Source organism: Mugil cephalus, chromosome 5, assembly GCF_022458985.1.
Source record: "Mugil cephalus isolate CIBA_MC_2020 chromosome 5, CIBA_Mcephalus_1.1, whole genome shotgun sequence".
Taxonomy (NCBI): Eukaryota; Metazoa; Chordata; class Actinopteri; order Mugiliformes; family Mugilidae; genus Mugil; species Mugil cephalus.
This window is the reverse complement of record NC_061774.1, coordinates 17,258,362-17,281,206: the sequence shown is the minus strand read 5'-3', so window position 1 is coordinate 17,281,206 and position 22,845 is coordinate 17,258,362. Positions and strand designations below refer to the sequence as shown.

The window sequence follows — 22,845 nt, the reverse complement described above, 5'->3', positions numbered from 1 at the left end:
TTTAATTATGCATTAGGTTGAGATTACAAATAGATAACCTGAACAGCTTCCACACAGGTCTTGCATTAGGCTTCGCATCTTTCACGACATCATGGTTATAAAAATATATATATATATATTTAAATGTTTCCACTTCATTATCTGTTTCAGTTTCCCAGCAATGCTTATACATTATGTTCTCACCCTGCAGGCCTGACAACATACCTAAAGTTTTATAACCATCTACCAGCACAAATAAGATAAAATGGCAAATGATATTCCAGTTAGAGGTGTGCTTTGTTTTAAACTTGAAAAACACTTTTCTTTTAGCTTACACATAGCTCAGAAGAGTATCATGTAAGGAATATAGATACTCCAAGATCCCATCCTAAAATGCATTTAAAATGAGAAGCAACTGTGCAGACACAAGAGAAATGTGGATGAAGTCTGCCATTCACTTTAGATGCCCAAGGCAAAAAGACAACCAGAGTTGTGGAAAGAGTGAATTGTCAAGAGAGAAGGGAACATGCAGAGTAAGAGAAGGATTGTGAAGGAGGTGGTAGGCAGGTATGTCCTTCACATGCAGGTGAAAATGATCACGTATCACATCAAGTTGAAAGAACTTAAATGTCAGTAGTTTGTTTTTATGCCAAAGTACCCAAGTATCACAGTTTGATATAAGACAAACCCCAGACAGATGCTGGGAACAAGAGATGCATTATTAATAAAAATGGCAGAAACAGTTAGACTCAACACGTGCCATGTCAAACTGTCATGACAATATGGAATAAATGAGGTCACACAATTTGCTAGGGATACATAACCCCCATCTACATTCCCCTTCACTGGTTGACTAGAAAAGCTCAACCAACTATTTAAACTATTTACTATTAAAACGTCATTGACTGCATACACTTTTAACTCCAAAAACAGAGGAACATCATGACTTAATACATTTTGCATCATAAAAATTATACTAACTTTACACCAAGTCATAGACCGTGAATAGTTTTCAACAGCCTAAGTTTCAATCCATATTGAAAGATTTTTGTAACTCAGAAGTAGACAAAGAAACATGTGAAAGGGGATAAACACAACTTGTAGCCAGAGGGAAAAAAGGAATGGGATAAAGAAAGAGAATGAATTAGGACTCCCTCCAAAAGCCTTAGCTGTGTCTGAACATGTGAGCTGTAAAGGCAACTTACTGTCAATGACTTGCACAGCCTTATCTATAATCAGAATTATATGCAGACAGAATTACATCCAGAATATTTCCTAGCGTAACCCCATTGGTGGAAGCATTTGGAGAAGGGCATTTCTTTTCCTGCATGAATAACGTTGCACTTCTGCAGCTCTGCCCTAAAATGACAGCTCACACACATTCTCATCAAGCCAATGAGCAGTTTGTACAAACAAAGTCAGGTTACCCAGCACATTATCTACCAAAGGTTTAAGGCAGCAGATCCAGTCAACAGCTCTACCACTATGCCAACATCATCTCACAAACCACAGTACTCAGAACCTATACAATTAAATAGGCAATTAAGTGCAAACACGCGAACAATGACATATTACGCTTCGCATCCGTTTACTTCGTCTGGCCAAATGAGTAGTCTTATCCCTGTCATGTCCACTCATCATCAGAGCAGTGATGAGATGCGTTGCTCTATGAATCCTGAGTTCTTAAGTCATACAGGGCTATGTGAGTGACATGAGGAGTTCAGTGATGTAGAAAACTTGTTTTGAAGCAAACCAAAGATGCACATGAATGGCCTCAACCTTAAAATAAACTGGCAGTGTTGTGGATGGGCAATAAGAGCAAACTATGACTGAGCATGGGCGTGCTGTCTAGAGAGAACGATGTTAAAACATGGTCGGGGACATGAGTGCAAGTCCCTTTGTCCGTCAATGGTCGAAGGGATTCTCAACAACCATTTCTGGAATGTGCTATTGAAAATACCTATATAATTAAATAGTTAAACTTACCCTGCACAATAGATTACATTTATTCCAGTGGTGGGGCATCCATACAGGGATAAATGAAACATTTTCTAAATACAGCACAGATCCAGGTTATAATCAAATACTTAGAGTGTACTGCAAACAAAGCAACTTTCTCCACATTACCAGGTCACTGTAATTGTCGTACTCTAGTGCCAACTTGATCTAAAGTTTTTATTTTTGGACAAATAAGAAAAGTTGTGCTTTAGGACCTGTGCATTTATCGTTATGGAGGATCCTCTTTAATGGCTGTCACTGGCATTTGTACAGAGAGTTAGGCCAGGGGCCAAGTAGACACAGATTACTTTTGGGTACAGACAAAATGGCCAATTTCCCATTTTATAAGCAGGGAGGCTCGGGCCATTTCCCTGTTCTCTGCTACAATGAATGCACTTGTTCAGGAGCCATGCAACAGAGCTGAAAGTCCCAAAATTGGAGTATTAATATTGTGACCCACAGACTCCCAAAATATCGTATTTGGGTTCTGTTTCCTCTTGGCCCAGACCTACACATAGCAGACTAGTTAGTCAGACATGCTAAAATCAGCCAGACACATTTTATGCCAACAACAGGGGGTGTATTTGATAGTTGGACAAACATAACCGTAGTCCATTTGCAGCATTTGCTTTAAGATATTTGGGCTCTGGTATAACTATACATCTACAAAACATCTTTGCAGTCCACTCAATAATAATATTTGACTGTTCATTAAATCTTGTTACCTATGATAGTTATGAGTGTAGTAATTGTCACATGACAGGCTTCTCGGTTAAACTTGGTGACAATATTTCAGCAGCTTTCCTCTTGCTGAAATTAAACCGTCAGGGGATGCTGAAAGTATTTGGTAGAGATGTGAGAATAATTGATTCAGATACTTCCTGATCCTCTATACACAATAAACACTGACTATCATTTCAAAATGAGATTTCACTTGCGTTCTGCCTTCACAAATTGCAACTGATGATAACAAATCCGTGCATAATCACGGTGGATTTAAATATGTACAATGGATTCAGCCTTAGTATAGTTTGGAAACGTTGGATCAAATATATTACAACATAGTTACAAGTGGTGAAGTCAGTGATCCACGTTCTGTTGTTATTTAGTTTGTTTTCTGATGCAATACACAATATCTGCTGTCAGACAGAGATGATGAATTTTACATTTCTTGTGCTGAATAGTTTAGGGTTTTAGTCACTATATGAATATGTGTTTTGGTGATAGATAGAGATAGGTGGCAAATCTAAAAAAACAACAATTAAGTATTAAAGAAGTTAACGAGACTGGCTGAAACCATTCCAGCCACCTCCGGATGAGCTTGAAGACTAGCTAAATTTAGTCAGAATTAATACTGAAATTAGCTGTTGCTCCATGTCTCATTACAGTAACAAGGGAAACTGTTCCAGCAATTTTGACACATACAATCAAAAGTGAGTCACACTGAGCTGCTGTAGCATTTATCTTATCAGATTAACTACTGAATGATCTGTGCGAGAGAGAAAGAACACCGAGCTGTATGTGGGAGGGAGCAGTGTGATGAAGAGACCATGACAAAGATGAAACTCTTGGTATGAATGTGGCCCATGAAAACAAATGTGGATTATCTTCAGATGCGTCTGATGTCATCTGGATAGTTAGACAGTTAGAAATAGGAACATAGTTTTATGCAGTATCCAGCTAGCTGTGTACGCAGTTTAGTATCACTGATCATGCAAAACTACAGTAACACTTTGCGTTTCATTTAAGTGTTCCCCAGAGAGACTCTGGGTCTTTGAGACTCCCAGCCAGATCATGTTCTGTTTTTTTATGCTTTTAATTAGCAATAAAGTGCAAATGTTGTCCCCTACTACATATTCTGTAAGAAGCAACTCTCCTTAGAAGTAGTAAATTATATTCATTTAACACATCCAATAAACGAGTGACAAGATAGATGACACAACTAGAAGTTATTATTTTTCCTGTGTTTGAGTAGAACTAAGTCACCATAAAAGCTACAAGTGAAGCTAAAAATATTAAGATTTATGCCTTTAGTACGTTTCTGAACTTTTTTTTCCAACAGAGAAGTGGTGGTGTGGGAATGATAAGAAAATGGAAAAGTGAGACACCTACATTGCCCATATACTCAGACAGAAGGTCCTGGAGAGCCTGGCGCACAGAATTGCATTCGGCCACGATGCGTTCCCTGCGGTCATCACGTGTGCATGAAGAATCTGCCATGAGGGCAGCCCCACTGATAATGCTCTCAAGACGCTCCTCCAGGGAAGGACGGAAACGCTCCTCACTAAACGCCAGGGGGTCCACGATGATTTGTTTCTGTAACGAAAGGGTCAGAGAGGAAATTAAACAGGGAGCACAAATGCAGAAAGTCATCATGCTATACTGATCTCTTCCCCTCTCTCTCTCTCTCTCCATACACCCCAAAGAGAGAAATCTGACAGGCAATGGCATCGGTATATCTGTATAGTGTTATATATGGCTTCACACACAGCAAACAAACACATCAATAAATAACAAGTTGTATCTTACAATAAGAACACCATTAGAATGACTACAAGGCAAACTGATGCAATATATGTATAAGGCATGACTTAAAAAGAGGATAGGGGTTTGGTGAGTCAGAGCTCCTTAGGTAGATCAGTCCAAAGTGAATGAGAAAATCCCCTGTAGTCTTGAATCTAGACACAGCTAGCAGATTCTTGTCTGAAGCTTCAGGCTGTGCACAGGCATGGCAGGGAACAGCAATTGTGAAATAAAGTCTGGAGCCTCAGCATGAGGAGCCTTAAAAGTAACCAACAAAACCGAAACAGAACGGAAGCCAGTGCAGGGATGTCAAAAGTGGCCCATCGTGATCTTTTTCACCGTATTCTGTACTCGCTGGAGCATGTGGAGTGATAAAACTCAAATGAAGGAGCTCAGTTGTGCTGAGACAAAAAAAAAAATGCAGAGCCATCTCTAAATCTTTCAAACAATGATAAAAACAGGATTGGCCTGCTTGTTATGTGAGGCTGACTTCAACTGCAGGACAAAATCAGCACGGATAGTTTTTTTTAAAATACAGGGCTGGTGTTTGTGGCAATGGCTGAGATATTGTTTAATCTGTGCAGTAACAGGACTATATCATTTTCATCCAACTGTGAAACTTTCAACCAGACGGGACAGTCGTGAGATGATTTTGGTGATGCATAAGAATCATTCACATAGAGCTTGATGCGGCCAAGGGGAAGAAACAGTATAAACACTAACTTTAACAAAGTTAAAAAGATTTGACAAACAATATCAAAATACTATATGGATTTTCAGAGCTGAATTATGACAAATAAATTATGTAAATGACCGAGACTTAACAATTGTAATAAGATTTGAGAAAATGTAATAGGCATGCTCTTCTCAGATTTACACATTTCTTAATAAAATAGAAGAATACCATCATTGTGTGTTTTAATGGTACCCTACAGCACAATGTTGGAAAACCTTTAACTAGACCAAGGTAACATGCCATCATTCAGCCAAAGGCTCTAAAACAAAACCACGAAGAAACACTTCTGAATGCAGGTCCTGGAGTCAGAATAATGTGAATAATGCAGTCTCGCTCGTTTCTCCAGTCTACGACTATGGTGCCTTAACGCAAAACCGTGTACAGTCCACAAACTCAACTAAAAACGCATAAACTGGCTTTTTTCAAACAGGACTGATTACTGTCCTTTATTTATCTTAAATAAAGAAGAAAATGGGACAGGACATTTTACAGTTCTGGCCAATTTGTAATATCTTCTTTTATGTCATCCTTTCCCACAGATTTAATAGGTGCTTTCATGGGAATAACAAGTTACAAAACGTTAACAAAGCATCCCTCTCACTGTTGCACAGTGTGAAAGCTTTTTTTTTTTAATTTCAATTCAAAAACGTGTAATTTGCCCAGACATTAAAAATGTGGCAATTGAAATTGACAGTATATGCACTGTTTTTGCATTAACCGCAGAGGTAAGTCACATGCAGCTTTATTGTTGACCTGTAAGGCAGGTCAAGAATGATGGTTAGGAATTATCAATTAAGAACTCCGGTTAGGACAGGGAGAGAAGTTTTTGCTTTGGGGCTGTTTGGAAGCTGCAGGGAACTGAAGAAAATGATCCCAAATGCCAGTAAATTCTGTACGCAAATGTCATACAGTCAGTTAAAAAAGTGAAAGTGAAATGAGGATGGCTTTTATAACAAGATAATGATTAAAAGCATACTTCAAAACCAACTGTAAAATACTTTGAGAAAGTGCTAGCTGAAGCTTTTGAAATGGCCCACAGTCCCCTGACTGAGGGCCTGCTCATTAAAATACGTGGGAAGATCTTAAACATGCTGTGCATGCAGGACTGCCTAAAATGTCTCAGAGCTTGAAATGATGTGCGAGAACAGAAAGAGTTGGCTGGAAAAAATGTTCACAAGCCGCGTATGTGCTTTCGGGGGTTAATAGTACTGTCTTAATGGGATGCCCAAAGCTTTACATGTTGTGTCATGAAATAAAACATAACCGTGCATTAACATTTGAACCAGGGGTCATATTAGATGAGTGCTTTTCACTAAAGTCAAAACATAATTTTGCTAGGAGCACCTTATACAACTGTGTAACGCACTCATTTCCTTCCCTTTGTTAGCTTTCATTTGAGTCAGAGGTGCTAATCCCTTCTCTTCTGCGTGTGCAGGATGAGAGACCACTTAAATGTCTCATTTCACAGGAGTTAGTCTGCTTGGAAAGGCAACTAGTTGTCATGCTGGTGAGGCACTGCAGAGGGCTAAGGTAGCACTGTGATGTTTGTGGCAGCTTAAGAGAGAAAGGCAACTTCCCCCCTGACAATGAACTCTACAGATGCCTTGTAGCTAAAAAAAAAAGAAAAGAAAAAAGAAAAAAAAAATATTCAACAATTCAGCTGTTAGAAACGTGGTTTATTAGGCAGCCCGCCTCTATCGCAGCCACCTCCAGCCCCCTCCACTCAGTCTCATCTGACCTCCTCTGCTTGCGTGTCATATCACCATGGCAACAGGCACAAGAGAGAGACATGGAGGAGGAAACGGAGAGAGAGGGGGAGGGAGAAAGAATGGGGGGGGCTGACTCATTTGCTAATTTCGCCTTGCACTTGAAAGTGGGCATTAGAAAGTAGGTGTTATGGATTTGAGTTTTTAGGGAGTGACTGTCTGTGTAATTACCTGTCAAATAAGCACTGACACAGATCGAAGAGACTGCGATGTTGTCATTACACTGAGTTATGATTTTGCATAATATTTGGCATTACTAAGAAATGAATTCATAGTTAAGGGCATATTACGATCAGCCATGAGTTCATTCACAAATGCAAAAAAAGTGTAGGTCTGTATTTCAACGGTAAAAACTAAACGTTGAAAATCAATGAAAATATATAATTGCATGATTTTATATTGACTCAACAGTGCAACGTCGGGAAGCAAATCTGACTTGATGAAGGATGCTTTAACACTGATGCCTAAAGTACCACACTGCTACTTAAAAAGCTTACTTTAAGTAAATTTTTAATTAGTTTGGCTTGGAGCTACTGACTCAAATGGAAAATCTAAATTTGGGCTACTTGGATTTCGCAGTTCGACTCAGCGAAATTTTCTTGGAAATGGCGTTTGCTTGGAAAGGCTCTGAGGTCAGTGACTGATGCCACAGATGTTGCTCTCTTAGTTCTTTTACATTTTTCAAATGCTAGCAGAATTTGATGGAGCGGTTACACTCCCTTCGTACAAAGGTGTGTTCAACTTTTCCTTACAAAATGCATGATACTGTCTAAACTACTGTGCATTGTTCCAAGAGGATGACGTAGCTTTCACTCCAATTCACAAATTTATCTGAAAAGCATGGACACCTTGCGCAAGCGTTGCAGGTAAACTGTTCAACTTTAAACTGAATAAGTATTCTGATTGACATGAAGCTTGTGCCAATATGATTATTTTTGCATGGCAACCCTGCTGAGAGCCAACATTTTTTGAGTAATATGTCTAATAAATTATTCTAATTTGATGTAATGGATAAAAAAAAGTCATGTAAAGACAGACAAACCTGCGGCAGTAACCTCACTAGCACTAATAAATAAAAGTCTTACAGCGTTGCCCCAGTGTTTTCCATCAATTCATCACTGGTAAAGGCAGTAACCAATGGGTACGTGTTTCACAAAAAGTCCCAAAACAGGAAAGAGCTGAAATTGTCTGAAACACATGCATATTAACAAGAAAAAAAAGGCTATAATAGGCCAACTATGCTCAGGAAAGATGCCACTCACCTGGTGAAAGCAGAGGGCCCCACACTTGAGACAGATATTTAAAGGATTATCGACCCATCTATCTATAATATAATCCCATGTTAAACCAGAAACAGGGAAATCTTGTTTGTGCAATAACCATGAGTAATCATCATATGGTCATGGACACATTAAGCATGAGGGTGCAGATTGCATCAATTATGAGACTAAACAGTGTCACAGCGGGAGCAACACATCAAGTTAGACACTGATACTTGCTAAATGACTAAATGACTGATCAACACGAGATGAGTAATGGTTTAATGGTTTAAACCTCTACTTCTACAGACCTCAATCTGTCTTTGGGATCTGTCTCAATATGAGCAAATGTCATGTTGATATGAAGGTACCTTGCCTTATACTTGGCCTTATATTGCCAAATTTGACATGATCGGTAACAATGGTGAAAATGGTTTAGGCAGCGCTAAGATGATTAGCTCTATATTTTATCCAGTTGTTGTCTTGGTGTGGTTTCATTTCAATATCATGAGTACAGAGTCACATGTTTCATATACATTTAACATTTTCTTTGTAGGTCTGTTGCTTTAGTTTGTGGTCATAACTAAATGCAGTTTATCTCAATGACAGTTTTAGGGATGAGAATAAATCAGATGTCTTTAAGAAATAAGAAAAAAAATGAATGTTTAAGATTATTATGATCCCCGAGGATTGTTTGCCTCTACCAACCAATGAAGTTGGAGGTTTAGTCATATCTATACAGACAATATATGATATGTTTAGAGACGACTGCGGCGGAACTTAATAAAAGGTATCGTGCATGATTCCAGTGAATCATTTCCATTGAGACCGTCTGTGAAACTGCTGTCTTCACTTCAACACCATTTTTGTTATAGAGGACTAAGAGTCACACCTAAAGCTCAGCTTCAGCAAAACCCGTGAGCTTGTGGTGGGGTACCAGAGGAACAGGTGGTCCCTTGTTCTGGTCGTTATCCAGGGAGAGAAAGTGAAGAGGGTGATTAAATATTTGTCTGACATCTTGTCATAATTAGTGTAAGAATTCGGGAGTTATGTTGGAAAATTTGTTTTATGAGGTCAAAGTGACCTTTGACCACCATGATTTAGTTTAAACTTGGGCTAAAATGAATGACTGAGCCAAATAGAAGAAATCCCCCCACCACATTCCTGAGATAACGCATTCACGAGAACGAGAGAAAGAACAGACAGACAACGCATAAAACACAATGCCTCCGGTCATAGTTGTTGCCGGCGTAGAGGCATAACTAGAACATCTGAGTCATACACACTGGATATAGTCTATAGTAAAAACCAGATCAAATTTAACAACTTATTAAAGACAAAAAGGTTTTGGGCATGAATGTGAGGTCAGACAGGAACATGCAAAGTGTTTTAGCAGATAAGCGTTTGCCTCAGTGCTAAATGCCAAAAATTAACATCTGTGGCAGCATCGTATTATTTCAGTTTTCTTAATAGTCTTGCATCTACAATATTCTTCAGCTGAATTTTCTACAACAAAAACCATTAGAGTGAAGCTCAACAGCTATGAGCAGTGAAGAGATTAGCCTTTGTTTATGAAAACGCATGTTATTTAAAAGATGTGCTACTAAGAACATCCCAACAGTTTTGTAAATCTCCTTAATTTGAAATAGAAACTAATTAATCACTAAAAGTGACTCTAGAACATATTTAATGAACCCCCTGAGCTGAGGCCAAATTCGACCACACATCTTGTGCTGATTTTAACCTTGACTCCAAGCTCTTTAAGAGTTTTTGGTCATTTTGCAATTTTAGTCGGGTTAGCCCTATAAACTAAAAAATATAACCCACCGAATAATCTTTTTTAACAGGCCCTCATGTATTTCTATATCATGCCCTTTCAACTGAAACTCTGTGGGAGAAGATTTGATCTCAGATTTCACGTTTTTATACCATCTGAAAGGAGCCCCGCAAAAAGGCAAACAGGTAGCGACTTGAAAATCGCTTATTTGACTTACATCAAAGTTGTTGAGAGCATATGCAAGTTCTCCACCCCCTCCTGGCTGATTGAGTGCTGAGTCTTCAGTGGAAGTGGCCTGGGCAGCGTTGGAGATACCGGAGACTGCATGCTGCAGCTGCTTGTAGATAAGGTCACGGTTGGCCTTGTAGGCCGCCACGTCAGGATGCTGCAGGCAGGCACGGGATGCTGTGTACAGCATGGGGATGTTCCTCTGGAGAACCCCACGGGCAGCAGCCATTTGGTCCTTGTGGTGGACGTCCTTTAGCTCCTAGCAAGTACAGATAATACGGGAAATATAACAGAATAAATGAATGAACTGAGAGATGGAATACTTACAGGAGGAAGAGTGGTAATGTACTTTAGATTCAAAATGAGCTTGTCATGCCCTTATAGAGACACTAAGTGTGACAGAGTTTGTTCTGGATGACCCAGATTTATTTCTGTCCCCTGCGGTAACACAACACAGTCATAATCAGGCCATTATAATGTGCCTTTGCAATTTAATGCATTGCTATTCAGACCTCAGCATTGTATTGCAATTACATTTTCATTGGAGGGAGGAGAAGAGATAGTGATCACTGGCATAGATTTATGGTACAAAAAAAGCTCTTGCACACACAAAAAAGAAAGTCATGCCTCCAAATGGAATACTTCCAGGGCCTTTTTCTACCACTGCTCTTCGATAAGGCCCATTACTTTCTGCCTTCACTTTGGTTAAACACATTTTGAATCCATAAAAAAATAAAAAGTAGCAAGTAAAATGACAAGCATAATAAGTTTCTGTCGAGATTCCTAGCTACCATTTTGTCACGAACATTGATCATTTGGTTAAAAGGGAGGTAATGTAGAAAACAACAATTATTTCAACTTTCTCACGAGATGCGGTTACATAATTTGAGCACTTTACAGCATGATGTGACAACTGCCATACTTTTCTATGTCAGTCTGCATCGGGGATGCACCGACACTTAATAAGGTGCCTTCATTCACAGTTATTAGAAGATGCATGCTTCTCCTGAATGTGATAGAAGTCTAATGTTGTTACACCTGGAAATGCATCATAAAATGCACATCACTGTTGACTACTACTTATATATCAGTAGAGAATATGCCATTTGTAATCATATGTCTAATCAAGGAAAGGGATTTTTTTCACACTTGGGAGTCAAACCTTTACAGTCTTTTCTTCCAAACTGCTTCTTTGTTACTAGAAATCAGAACATCGTTCATGTCTACTAAATTTAATTCTCCCGACCCAAAGCACATGGCTCTCCTCTTGTTTACTCAGTTTCTTTACTTAACATATGAGCTGGAGAGATGATCTGGTTATGGGTTTCAAGACGCAGATGTAACACCCACTCATGTACGCTGCAACCTCCCACCACAATTGAAACTACCAGATTCATCTGCTCTTGCCGTCCGACTACTTTGCCAACTGCACTTTACCTGCTGTCTCTTGGCAGCCATCATGTTCAGCTTGTCCACCTCTGGTTTCAAGGCCTTATACTGGATTCCAAGTTCCTGCTCCGTTCCTGCATTACGCACTTTCACCAGATTGTCCTCCACCTGATCCAGGTAGATGCAGAGAGTTAGACAATAAAGTGACAGTAAAAAGTATTGTTCTACTGCTAATTGCTACACATTTAAACAAAGAGTTTCTAAATAAATAAAATACAACTTGTTATATTCTTTTTTTAAATGTCCAAATGAGGGCTAGAGTTGAAGACACAAAACTGCAATCAAATCAAGCTAATCTATCAAGCAGTGATTGTAATTAACATCTAATTCAAGAATACATATTTTCTTGTGTTGACACATTTACAAGAGGATTTTACTAGAGACATTAATTTACATACAAAGAGAAACGTTAAATCAAGCTGATTCCATTCTCCTAAACTCCCATGCACACTCAGGTTGACAAGGAAAAAAAAAAAATCAGACCCATTTGGTTATACTTAATTATTTACACTCATCTGACATCAAAGTGCCCCTGGGTGAGTGACTAAGTGACTCTAAGCAAATAGCACATGTACACAGTAGCGTATGGTAAAGAATGTAATTATCTCACCAGTTTCAGCTGCACTAGAAGTTTGTAGACATCAGACATGTCTGCCAGCACCAACAGGTGTGTGACTGCCGAGAGGAGGGCTCTGGCAGCACGAACCATATTGCCCCTCTTCACAGAAGAGCAGGGGTCTTCTGCAAATTCTCCAGAGGCCTGCCGCATCGAGTCACCTGAAAAATAAGGCAAAACATCTGCTGTAACTCCAAAATTTAAACAGAAATTAGTTTGAAACGATTATTATGCCTATATCAAACCAGAAACTGTTCAAAGGAACAGTTTTGAAATACTAAGAACTAGCTTGACATCTTTCTCAATCCCTGAGTATTTGTGACCAGGAAACAGTTTTCTCATCTTTTGCAAAAACAAATAAAAGATGTCCTTGCAGGGCTCTTATCATTTTAATTAATGTGGCACAGATTTCACCAATTCAAACATTCAATCATTAAAGCAGACAAGCATCATGCACAAAACCCTTATATATATATGTATTAACAGTAATAGTCGTCTAAAGGAGCAGGCGGCAGGTGTCTGAAAGCACTCAGACCATTTCAGGCACCAAGTTTCCTGCGTCAGAAATCTTCATGTGAGATTTAGAGGAGTGTGCAAGACAAGCAGCGGTCTGATTCATCACTCCCCGCCTGGATAAGGTCAGCACGTGTCACACACAGACGTGCACACATAGCACAAAAGAGGTCAAAACCACCACAAAAGAATCACTGTCTGGTCCGCCCAGTCCGACGCTTTGTCCTATGCTGGATGGGCCTGCACAGTTGACTGAGCACACAAATAGACTTTGTAGTCTCACATCATGAACAGGACAGTAAATCCGTAGTTTACTTCCACGGAGGCACAGCCAAAACTCAAAACTCTAAAAAAAGGTCTCCTAACCATTATGGCTGCATGAGAGAGCTAAAGCCAACAAAAAGACAAGCACTTATCTTGTCTTGTTTCTATGATGTGGTACAGCTCTGAAGAGAAGAAAAAAATAACATGGCTGACAAGCAACGTGAATAATTTTCTTACACCGATGAGGTGTGCTGTGGGAAGACGACAGGCGAAAACTAATTTGGCAGTTCGTGTCCATGCTCAGTTGTTACCATCGTGTTAAATACTTCTCCTATGACAATGTGTGAATATATAGTCACTCTATTTCATTTGCGGCGCTGTTTACAAAAATGTGCTATGGTGGAGTTAACTTCCCCTATTTGCCCAGGACAGGCTGGCTGACTCTCAACTGGGCTCGGCCAGAATCTGCTCCACCGTGAACTGTATGTCTGTGGACTTTAGTTTGTATTTAGTGAGAACAGTTAAGGGTGGAGTGTGTTTCAGCTGTTGCATAGTTTTGTCCATTTCAGCTGACTGAAATCTGCTCTCAAGCTGGAAGTTCCCCACCCTAAATGTCATCATCTTTGTTGAACTTTACCGCATTAGCACCTGACCTCTGGGTTTGCAAGTCATGTCTACGCTATATATATATATATATATATAATCTTAATCTCTACAAAAAGCAACATATATGCACTTTTCCTTATGAGCGGTCATAGAAACATTAAAGTAGGGCTGCTACAACTCACCAGTGCCACTGATGTAGTCGACTACATAAATACATTGATAAGAGGGGAATGCGTTGGCACTCCACAATAGGACATCTTATGGTGCCAGGAATAACGAAAATGACTGATAAAGCCCCAACACTGAAGGTCGAAAGTGTTGAGGATTCTCTCTGTTGACTTTCCAGCCTCAAAAACTGCAATCCTCATTCTCTGCAACCTATAGACCTATCACAAATAATCTTGATCTGCCATCTCAGTTTTCAACAAAGTAAAAAAAAATCACATTAAGGACTCTAAGGACAGGTCAAGTGAAAAGCTCGCATCAAAACAATCTAGATGGGCAAACGGCAGTAGAGCATAACATGGCACTTTGACGTCACTCTAGACGATACCAAGAGCAACAACATTAGGCTGGAAATTTGTAGGGCTGTAACAATCTAATTTTATGAAACAAAAAAAGTGACAGCTTATTAAAAAAATCTTATACATGTGAGCAGATTGAGAGCAGAGTCAAAGCGTCACTTCACCCTCTCACTCCGAGATAACAAGCCAGCTGTATTTAGATACAACGTGAAGTGGCTTCTTGGCTTAGACCTCTGGAAGGTTTTTCAAGTGTGTTCCGGCCACATACAGTCAATAAAGTACCAACTGAACAAGAGACAAAACATGCGAGCTGGATTCCTGAGCCCATTTAGAAACTTCAACATCTCTTATGTTCCTAGAGACAGTCTCCTTTCTGCCTGTCTTGGTACATTCATACAGTCATACAACTCACAATAACAACATGTTTTCACCCCAGTTGAAACATTTTCCGCTCAAGCAGATAAGCCTTTGCCTTAACTTGCACTTCAAATCTTCTCTTCATCCATCTTGATATGCATCCACGGACTTTGTGGACATTTATGCTACCTCTACGTACCACTGGGCCGTATGTCTGAAGTTTCTCAGTCATCCAGGTCGTGGTAAACCCAAAGCGGTTTAAAAAAAAAAAAAAAAAAAAAGAGCAACTGGACTTGTAGAGTTTCTTTTAAAAATAAATAAATAAATAGGCCTTTTGGGGCATCACTAGGTATTTAAAAACTCACTTTTGTCTTGTGTTTGTGTCTATTTGAAGTGTTTACAAAAAGGTACACCCATCAAGACCATAAAAGAGATTGAAAAGCAGTTTTTCATTGCTTTCTCAACTCGAGCAGGCGTCAAGTCTGTGTCACCTCTGATCACAATGTGCCCTTTCTGAAATTACATGTTTACAATTTGCAATCTGTGCCTCCTTAAAAGGCGTCGGTGGAATATCAAAACAAAGACAAAAAAAATATAAACAGCAGGTATTCATTCATGATAAATTCTTACAGCTACAGGAGACAGAGTCAAAAAAAACAAAGACTTAACTTGTGGTTTTCCAAGAGAAGAATCAAATTTCATCATCAAAACATACTGTTTAACAAGCAAACTATTTATATTCATCCTTCAAGTGCAAACCACAAACTGGGTTCCTTATATTTTGAAGGTTAATGACTGGTGCTAAATTCACAACCGTAATCACAAACAGGTGATCTAAATACTTATAATTATTGATTTGATTGATTTGAATGGCGTGGTACACGCTATACTTTTCATACTTTTTATTAGAGACGATCTCTCCAGGGCAAGATGATTATCTAGCTGTTACTTAAAATATCTGTCAACATATTATTGGTAAATACAATAGACTGATAATTTACCAAGGCTGGATGTTAAAGTGCTATATTTGGGTAAAATCATGTGTAGTAGCGGGTTTGTATAAACAACCTAAATAATCATTTCAAGGTTTATAGAACCATAAATAACATGTTTACTTTCTTATAAGAATGAAGACAATTCAAATGTTCAATGGCATCATGCAAACGCAGATTCTGTTTCAGAGAATTCATGTTGTAATGTTTGACGGACAGAAAAGCAACACAGCCAAACATCTCGTGAAAACTTTAATTTAAATTTCAACAGCATTGTCACCCCTAGCAGCGCAATTAAAGGATGTTATTTTCTTGACGTACTTGGATAAATAACAGCAGGCTTTAATGATCTCTATCAACGACGTGGCAACGCGTTCATGCATATTGTATCAGGTGGATTTGTTTATAATGTAAAGCACTAGATTATACTGTTAGAACAGATGGATAAAAAGGGACGACATTCATTCTCAGACGAGTTTGTGAAAACTCTATATGCTCCTACAACATTCAGCTCTTTTTCTGAGTTCTTGTTCCGCATGGGTTTTATTGATGTAGATAGATGTATTCTTCTGTAGAGATCTTGGCTTAGATAAAATTCAATTGTTTGTCCATAAAATGGAGCAGCATGAGAACAACCGTCCTTGGCTTTCTGTTGTCTGAGGCGTATTTCCAATTCCTGTGGGCTATTTCATTGAGCTCTTTCAGTGGCTCTACAATACAGTTTGTTTGCTTTAAAGCTATAAGACGTTCTGCGTCAGCCCGACAGCAATCAAGAAGCCGGATACTATGTTGATTCTTCTGGTCAGATTTTCAAGGTGGTCACGTTTCTCTAAACATCCAGAGGCTGACAGCTGAATTTAATAAAATCACCTCTGCTTTAGCCTTTTCATACATGATAATAAGATAAACGTAAGCTGTCGTAGCTTTTTAAGCTCGGCGTGGTCTGTGAGGTAGTCCCAAACACACAGGAGTCAGCCATGAGCATGAATATCCACTTAAAACCCCAACAGGATGCCATCAATAACCAAGATTGTTACTTTTGTTGAATACCAACAAGCCTTAGCAACAGGATGTCGTCAATAACTAAGAGTGTTTTTTTTTTTTTTTTTTATTTAAATGTCATAAAGCCTCTGCAACAGAGTGCCATAAGCAACTAAAAATGCTACTGTTGTTGAATATTATTCCCAAATTATATGGTTTAACTAAATAAAGTAGTTTTGAATCACAGGCTGATGCTGCTGCCAAATAGGAAACAGCATGACAGCTACTCCTTTGGCTCTTAGTTTAAAAGCAGTGAATGAAGTGACAGCCTGTGGTAGCAAGCAGGGGACCGTCTCAAATGAAGCCTCACCGATTAGTATGTGTAAGCTAATTTTGCCGTGTCCTGACTGAACAGAGAAACTTCAACGAAAGTGTAGGCTACAGGACTTCGTAAATGAAACATCTACAAAAAGCCATGAACCTCCGGGCCTTTGGGGAAAAGAAGCTGATTCTCAAATATGTGCAATTCACCTATCACTTGCTGAAACTGTACAGTCACTTCTTCAACAATCAGAAGTTTCACTATATGAATTCACTACCAAAGATATTTTTTATTATTTATTATCATTGGTTGTAAAAATATAAAACTGATAAAAAAAAAATCATCATCTTTGGTAGTGCATGTACATCTGCAGTATTAAATGTCCTTATCTAATTTATTTTTTTCAAAAAAAAAAAAAACCTGAATAACTCAAATTCTGTTAATACATACCAACACATTTTAACCCGTTATTAACGGCACCACACGAAGCAGCAATTAATCAGCATGAATTGTTGACGATTCTTTTCCACATTGTAAAATATATTGCTTAAATATTTTAGCACTACTGTATCAGTTACAGCAAACTGGTGTCATGTATTGGATTTTCCGTTTGCAAAAACTCAGCAAACCAGACTCTGATAATGCTGCGCCAGTTTAAAAAAAAAAAAAAAAATCACACACACTGTCCCTCAATTTTATAATGATTTGAACCGCGACTATAACTATTACAAATTAAATGCTCACCAAAGACAAAAAAGCTGCACAACCAAATCTGAAGAACAATCTCAAGCAGATATTGTCCATTTGACTCTCTATTCTAAAGCAGTTTGTGCAAATGATGGACAACACAGACTGCAAACACAGTCTTCACCCTCAGGCTGTTATCCCCCGTGAACAAAATCAATAAGGCCATTTTCACAGAGCAGATAGTGATCAGTACTCCTTTAATAAACTTCCATCTATCTAATGCTCACCTGCAGCCCACCGAGTGCATGATGAAATGATTAAAATGTATATCACACAATAACCCTCCCAAACAGCAGGACAGCAAAGACACAGACAGGGAGGGAAGGGCAAGACGGAGAGAACAAGGACAAGAGCTGAGAGAAAAGGCTGAGTAAAGAAAAAGTCGTTAACGGGGTGAGAAATGTGAACAGTTTTTTTGTGATAAATCAAACAGATTTACTATAATATGCTCTATGATATATAAAATATTCAAATAATATGTTGAGTAGAGCAAAATATCCAATAAACTTATAATAATAATAATGCGAGATCAAATATTTGGTCCACCTGCCACTTCAACTTGCACCGCAGACACAGCCATCCTTCATCATCATGTCAGGTTTTTTTTTTTTTTTATTATTTCAAACCACTGGTTAAGCCACAGCTGGGCAGAAAATGCTTCTTGAATCCGGGGTGCTGGGGGGGGGGTGTTACCCTACTCAATGGCCATATTATCAGTCTAGGCACGCTCCACTGAGCAGCATCGCATAGCTGACAGCCAGGCCTAGGCACCGGCTAACACAGTCACCGAATTCCAGTCCAGTGACAGCTTACCACAACTACAGTAACATTCCTGGACACTGAGAACTGCACAGCCTATCTCGCAACTTGTCGTCTACCTCCCAACTACTCAGCGCAGAGCTCGAGCAGGGGACATCTAACTCGCTGGGCATCTGGGATGAAAAGACACAGTGACACAGATGTCACTTCAGAGGGTGATAACAGCTACCCCTCAAGTCATGGCTCTCTGGTCTCAGTGGTCTGCTGGAGTGTCAAAAGACAGATATGCGGAGCAGAGAGGAGTAAATGAAAATTGCTCATGTGGTTGTTAGATGATGGAACCTGCTATCTCAAGACAAACGGTAATTTCATCGGATGGTGATTTGATGGTCGATTCCTGTCTTCAGACTTGTGGGAGTCGTGAAATTGAATTCGAAATGCCCTGTGTGTGGGTGGACTCCAGCCAGGAAGGTGGATATAGCCATTTAAATAAATTTGACATCAACTATGACATCTGGAAACTCGTCATGCGCTGCACTGTGCTGATCTCCGTGGCAACAGGTAAAAAACAGAGATTTTGATTAAAAACCAGAAATATCGGTGGACAGCTTGTGTGTCACTTCTGCTATATAATAAGTTGGCACTCCACTGAGCAAGCAACCTGGCAGATAACCTTTTACAAGACTGTCCACCACCACCTGCACAGTGCTTGAATCATCTCCGTGGACAAGACATGCTCGCCACTGTGTCATGATGGAGTCTTGCGTTGCCGTCATTGTGAATATAGACAACTTTAGAAACAAAAGAATCCGTCTTACAGACTGACATAAAAATGCAGGAGGACCTTATTTTTGCCACAGTCTTGTGCAAGATAATGCAGGTACATCAAGCTCCTGACCAGGTGTATATCAAAGGTCTGTCACTGTCAAAATAAAAGAGGCAACCGTCTACAATGATATGCTGGTTCATGCTGAATTTCTATAGAACACATGAGCAATACAGGATAGAACTGGGCGGTATAATGCGTTACACAATGACTTAAATAATACTGAGCTACCGTAAGGGCATGTTTGTGAAATATAGTCTTGAAAGCCAGAAACTGAAATTTACATCATGTTGTTATATATATCATACTCCAGTCACACATACATGGTGACACATGGTTAAACAGAACTCTATACTAATAGCAAGAACACACTCGATGCAATTCGAATGACCAATCTTCACTGATTTCACAATAAACAGGATGTGAGGAACAACACAACATTTAAGACTAAAGACAATGAGGCTGTTGATGTTCAAGCCCACATACGTCCTGAGCAACCTTATATTAGGCTAAGAGAACTCACACACATCTCAGGGGAGAAATGGTTAAATTGGATCCTGGAAGAAGCTACAGCGATGGCAGTGTCTGACTTGAAACGAATGTGGCCCGTCTGCATACTTAAATGAAAAGTCTATTAATGGGCTCCCTGCAAACCCCATAGCCAAAAGAAATTTATCAAGCTCAAAACATATTCTTATTCCAAGAACTTCTGCTGGGACAGATGATATGTACGTACCTTATGACTTATTTATCATCTATTCTATCTTAAGAAGCACTCTGTACAAGCTTGAAACCGAACGCTGTTGCAATATGCATTTTCAATATACCTTGCTTGCGGACATCTTCCACAGCAGCCGTCAGCTCATCCTTAAGGAACTGACTTTCCTTTGCAATCTTCTCTCCTTTATCCAGGAAGTTCTGGGTAGCACTCTCAACTGATGCAGCCAAGATGTGTGCTTTCTTGGAGCGTCCCTTTTTCTTGTTAGATGGGCCTTTGTTGCTGGAGTTCACCAAAGTGGTGACCTATGATAGGGATACAAAATGTTTCAGCAAAAATAAATGGCTGCTTCGTGGTCTTCTTAAAATGTGTGACAATGTTGTATAGTCTTTTAAGCAAACATTGGTAGTTTCTTCCACATATTTAATGTTCATGTATAACAAAATCACAATCCTGAATAAGTGACATGCAGGGAAAATGGTTAATATAAGCAATATGCCAATTGTATTGTAAAGAACTTTGTAACATGGTTTTGAAAAGAAATCAACCGTAATTGTGTTGATATTACCTGGGTGACCAGGGGCTCCAGTAGCCGCTCCACTGCCAGAGTACGGATCTCAAGACTCTTTGGGTCCCATTTAAAGTTGATGTTAGCTGTGTTGATGTTTGTCATGGTGTCTGGTTTTTCTGAGTATAAAAAATGATAAAAGCCGAAGAAAAAAACAGTTGAAACAAATGACCAGGGCTAAGTCAATTTCATTCGTCTGATGCGGCGCAGTATGGACTACATCAAGCAAAACATCTTTGTCCTCCAAAACACAAAATATCTGCTGTCATGTAAGATTATTGTGGCCGTATGTTAGGGAGGACAGCCTTTCGCTTTGTCATGAAGAGGACAAAAGAAAGAAAAAAAAGTGAGGTTCGTGTCCTAAATCGAGCTCTTTTATGATTTTCAGAGCAGCCTCTGCAAGTTTGTGCAATAATATTAAGGTCCTTGTTAGAGCCGGCAATACTCTATCCCTCACAGAATGACTGCCAAAGGCAGAGCACAGTAACACTGTGGCCCAATTTCGATTTCTCTTTTCAGGCAGTGAGTGCAACTCCATTGATTAGCTATCAAACATAGAGGGCCAGGGATAATCAGCAAACCCTGAGGGCTGAGCGCTTCAGTTGAAAAGTTGGTCAGCTGTACTGTATATACAATGTCATGCTAGCCATTAGCCTAGATTGTCAACAAAAAGGCAAAAAATATAAATATATATATATGAAAGCATGTGAAATATGACTTACCAATCTTATACTGCACTGTTGCCAATTGGGCGGCGCATGTTCTTACAGTTTTCTCTTCAATAATGCCGCCTTAACTTTGTATCTCTTGATAAGTTGTACTTGTTATGTTACACGGCCCCTCTTAATATTTAATCAAAATGAATGGATGCAAACTGACACAGATACAACTCACTCACCAAGCAATTGGCTTCTAACAGTGCAGCTAGTTCTGTGTCTTTATATAAGCGTTTTGAAGCAACTAGGCTACCCCAATAACATAGAAACGAAGGCAAGCGACTGTGGTGTGCAATGTGCTGAAAGACTACTCTGGACGTCTACAGCAAAAGGCTGGGTTTCATTTTTTTTTTCTTTTTTCCCCCAGAAAAACAGTTAACTCTTAAACTGGTTTGTGGGGGCAGAGGAGGTGAGACAGCGAGACAGTTCCTCTGTATGGGTGTGGCAGAGGAAGTCCCTAAGTCAGAACATGTTATCTCAGAATCTGTGCATGTGAAACTAAAATCTTTCGCAAGTCGTAAAGCACTGCGGTTACGTGGGCTACGTGTGTGTGAATTGGTCAAAAACAGCGATTTGAAGAGTTTTAAAAGAAGTGAGAATGTGTATTTACTCTACATACTCAATTTAAAGAAAATGAAACACAATCCAAATAAGAAACATGTCAAAACAAAATAGGAAACATTCATTACTACTAACGTCACACACCTGGTGAGATAACACAGGGCGTTGCTAACTACGAACGTTAGCCAAAGTTACACCTGTTGTAGTGGGCTACCTAAACAAACAGTGAATTCAAACAGCTAAACGAGAGCATTAAAAATCAGAATAGCAAAACCAACCATTTTCCAACAGGTATTAATTTAATTAAGGGGGGTTAATTTAATTAGAGTCAATTTAGCTTACCGTGTTACCTGCTACCAGTTAACGTACAGTGGTGGCTAAAGCTAATGCTAACCAACAAACAACAAACGGTTCTGTTACACCGTTTCAACACTTCAGGGAAAAAAACTTTATCACCCAGGTTAATTAGCTTCCCGAAAAACTATTCCGCGTTATAACTGGAAAATAACCTATAGAAAGTGAAACAATAAAAGACGGCGATAACAGCCCGCTACACAAACTGGAGTTTAAAAGTTCAAAATGGAGGAATGAGAAATATGAGGAACTCCTCGCCTCCTCATAAGTTTTCCCTCTTTCTCTCCCCTTTTTCTCGACTCACATTCTGGATAGTTGCGCTCTTCACCGTCCGCCACAGATGTCGTAGTGCTTCCTCTGGCAAATATGTCGAAAAAAGTTGATGCGAGAGCGGATTAAAATGATCCCACGGCACTTGGTAAGCTGAAAAGTTTCGGTCGGCGTTTCGGGTGAATCAGCCTATTGCCCAACAATGGACGAAAAGAGGAGGAGGAGGAGGAGGATGAAGAGGGGGCTGGGACTGGGACTGGGGCGGTGACCGAGTTCCTGAACTTCCTGGCAGGAGGCGACCACAGGACACAACATGTCCATGAGAGGAGGAGGTGTTTTGGGCGTGGTGCTCACTGTAAAACTGGCCATATATGGATTAATTGCTGCCTACGAAAACACTACAGTTTAACCAGGGCAAGAGGTGGGACACCAGTTA

At 39.5% G+C, this 22,845-nt stretch overlaps 1 protein-coding gene across 1 annotated transcript in view; it reads right to left on the bottom strand.

Annotated features, from left to right (window-relative positions):
* ctnna1 (catenin (cadherin-associated protein), alpha 1) overlaps positions 1-22,632 on the bottom strand; it is a 69,172-nt gene extending 46,540 nt beyond the window's left edge. Inside the window, exons 1-7 of the mRNA XM_047585568.1 lie at positions 22,444-22,632; positions 20,509-20,627; positions 20,050-20,245; positions 12,326-12,492; positions 11,704-11,823; positions 10,256-10,525; positions 4,090-4,293 (exon numbers count right to left, since the gene is read on the bottom strand). Of these exons, the coding sequence (XP_047441524.1) occupies positions 4,090-4,293; positions 10,256-10,525; positions 11,704-11,823; positions 12,326-12,492; positions 20,050-20,245; positions 20,509-20,613 (1,062 nt within the window). The 5' untranslated portion in view covers positions 20,614-20,627; positions 22,444-22,632. The remainder of the gene's footprint in view (positions 1-4,089; positions 4,294-10,255; positions 10,526-11,703; positions 11,824-12,325; positions 12,493-20,049; positions 20,246-20,508; positions 20,628-22,443) is intronic.
* Between the last annotated feature and the right edge of the window lie 213 nt (positions 22,633-22,845).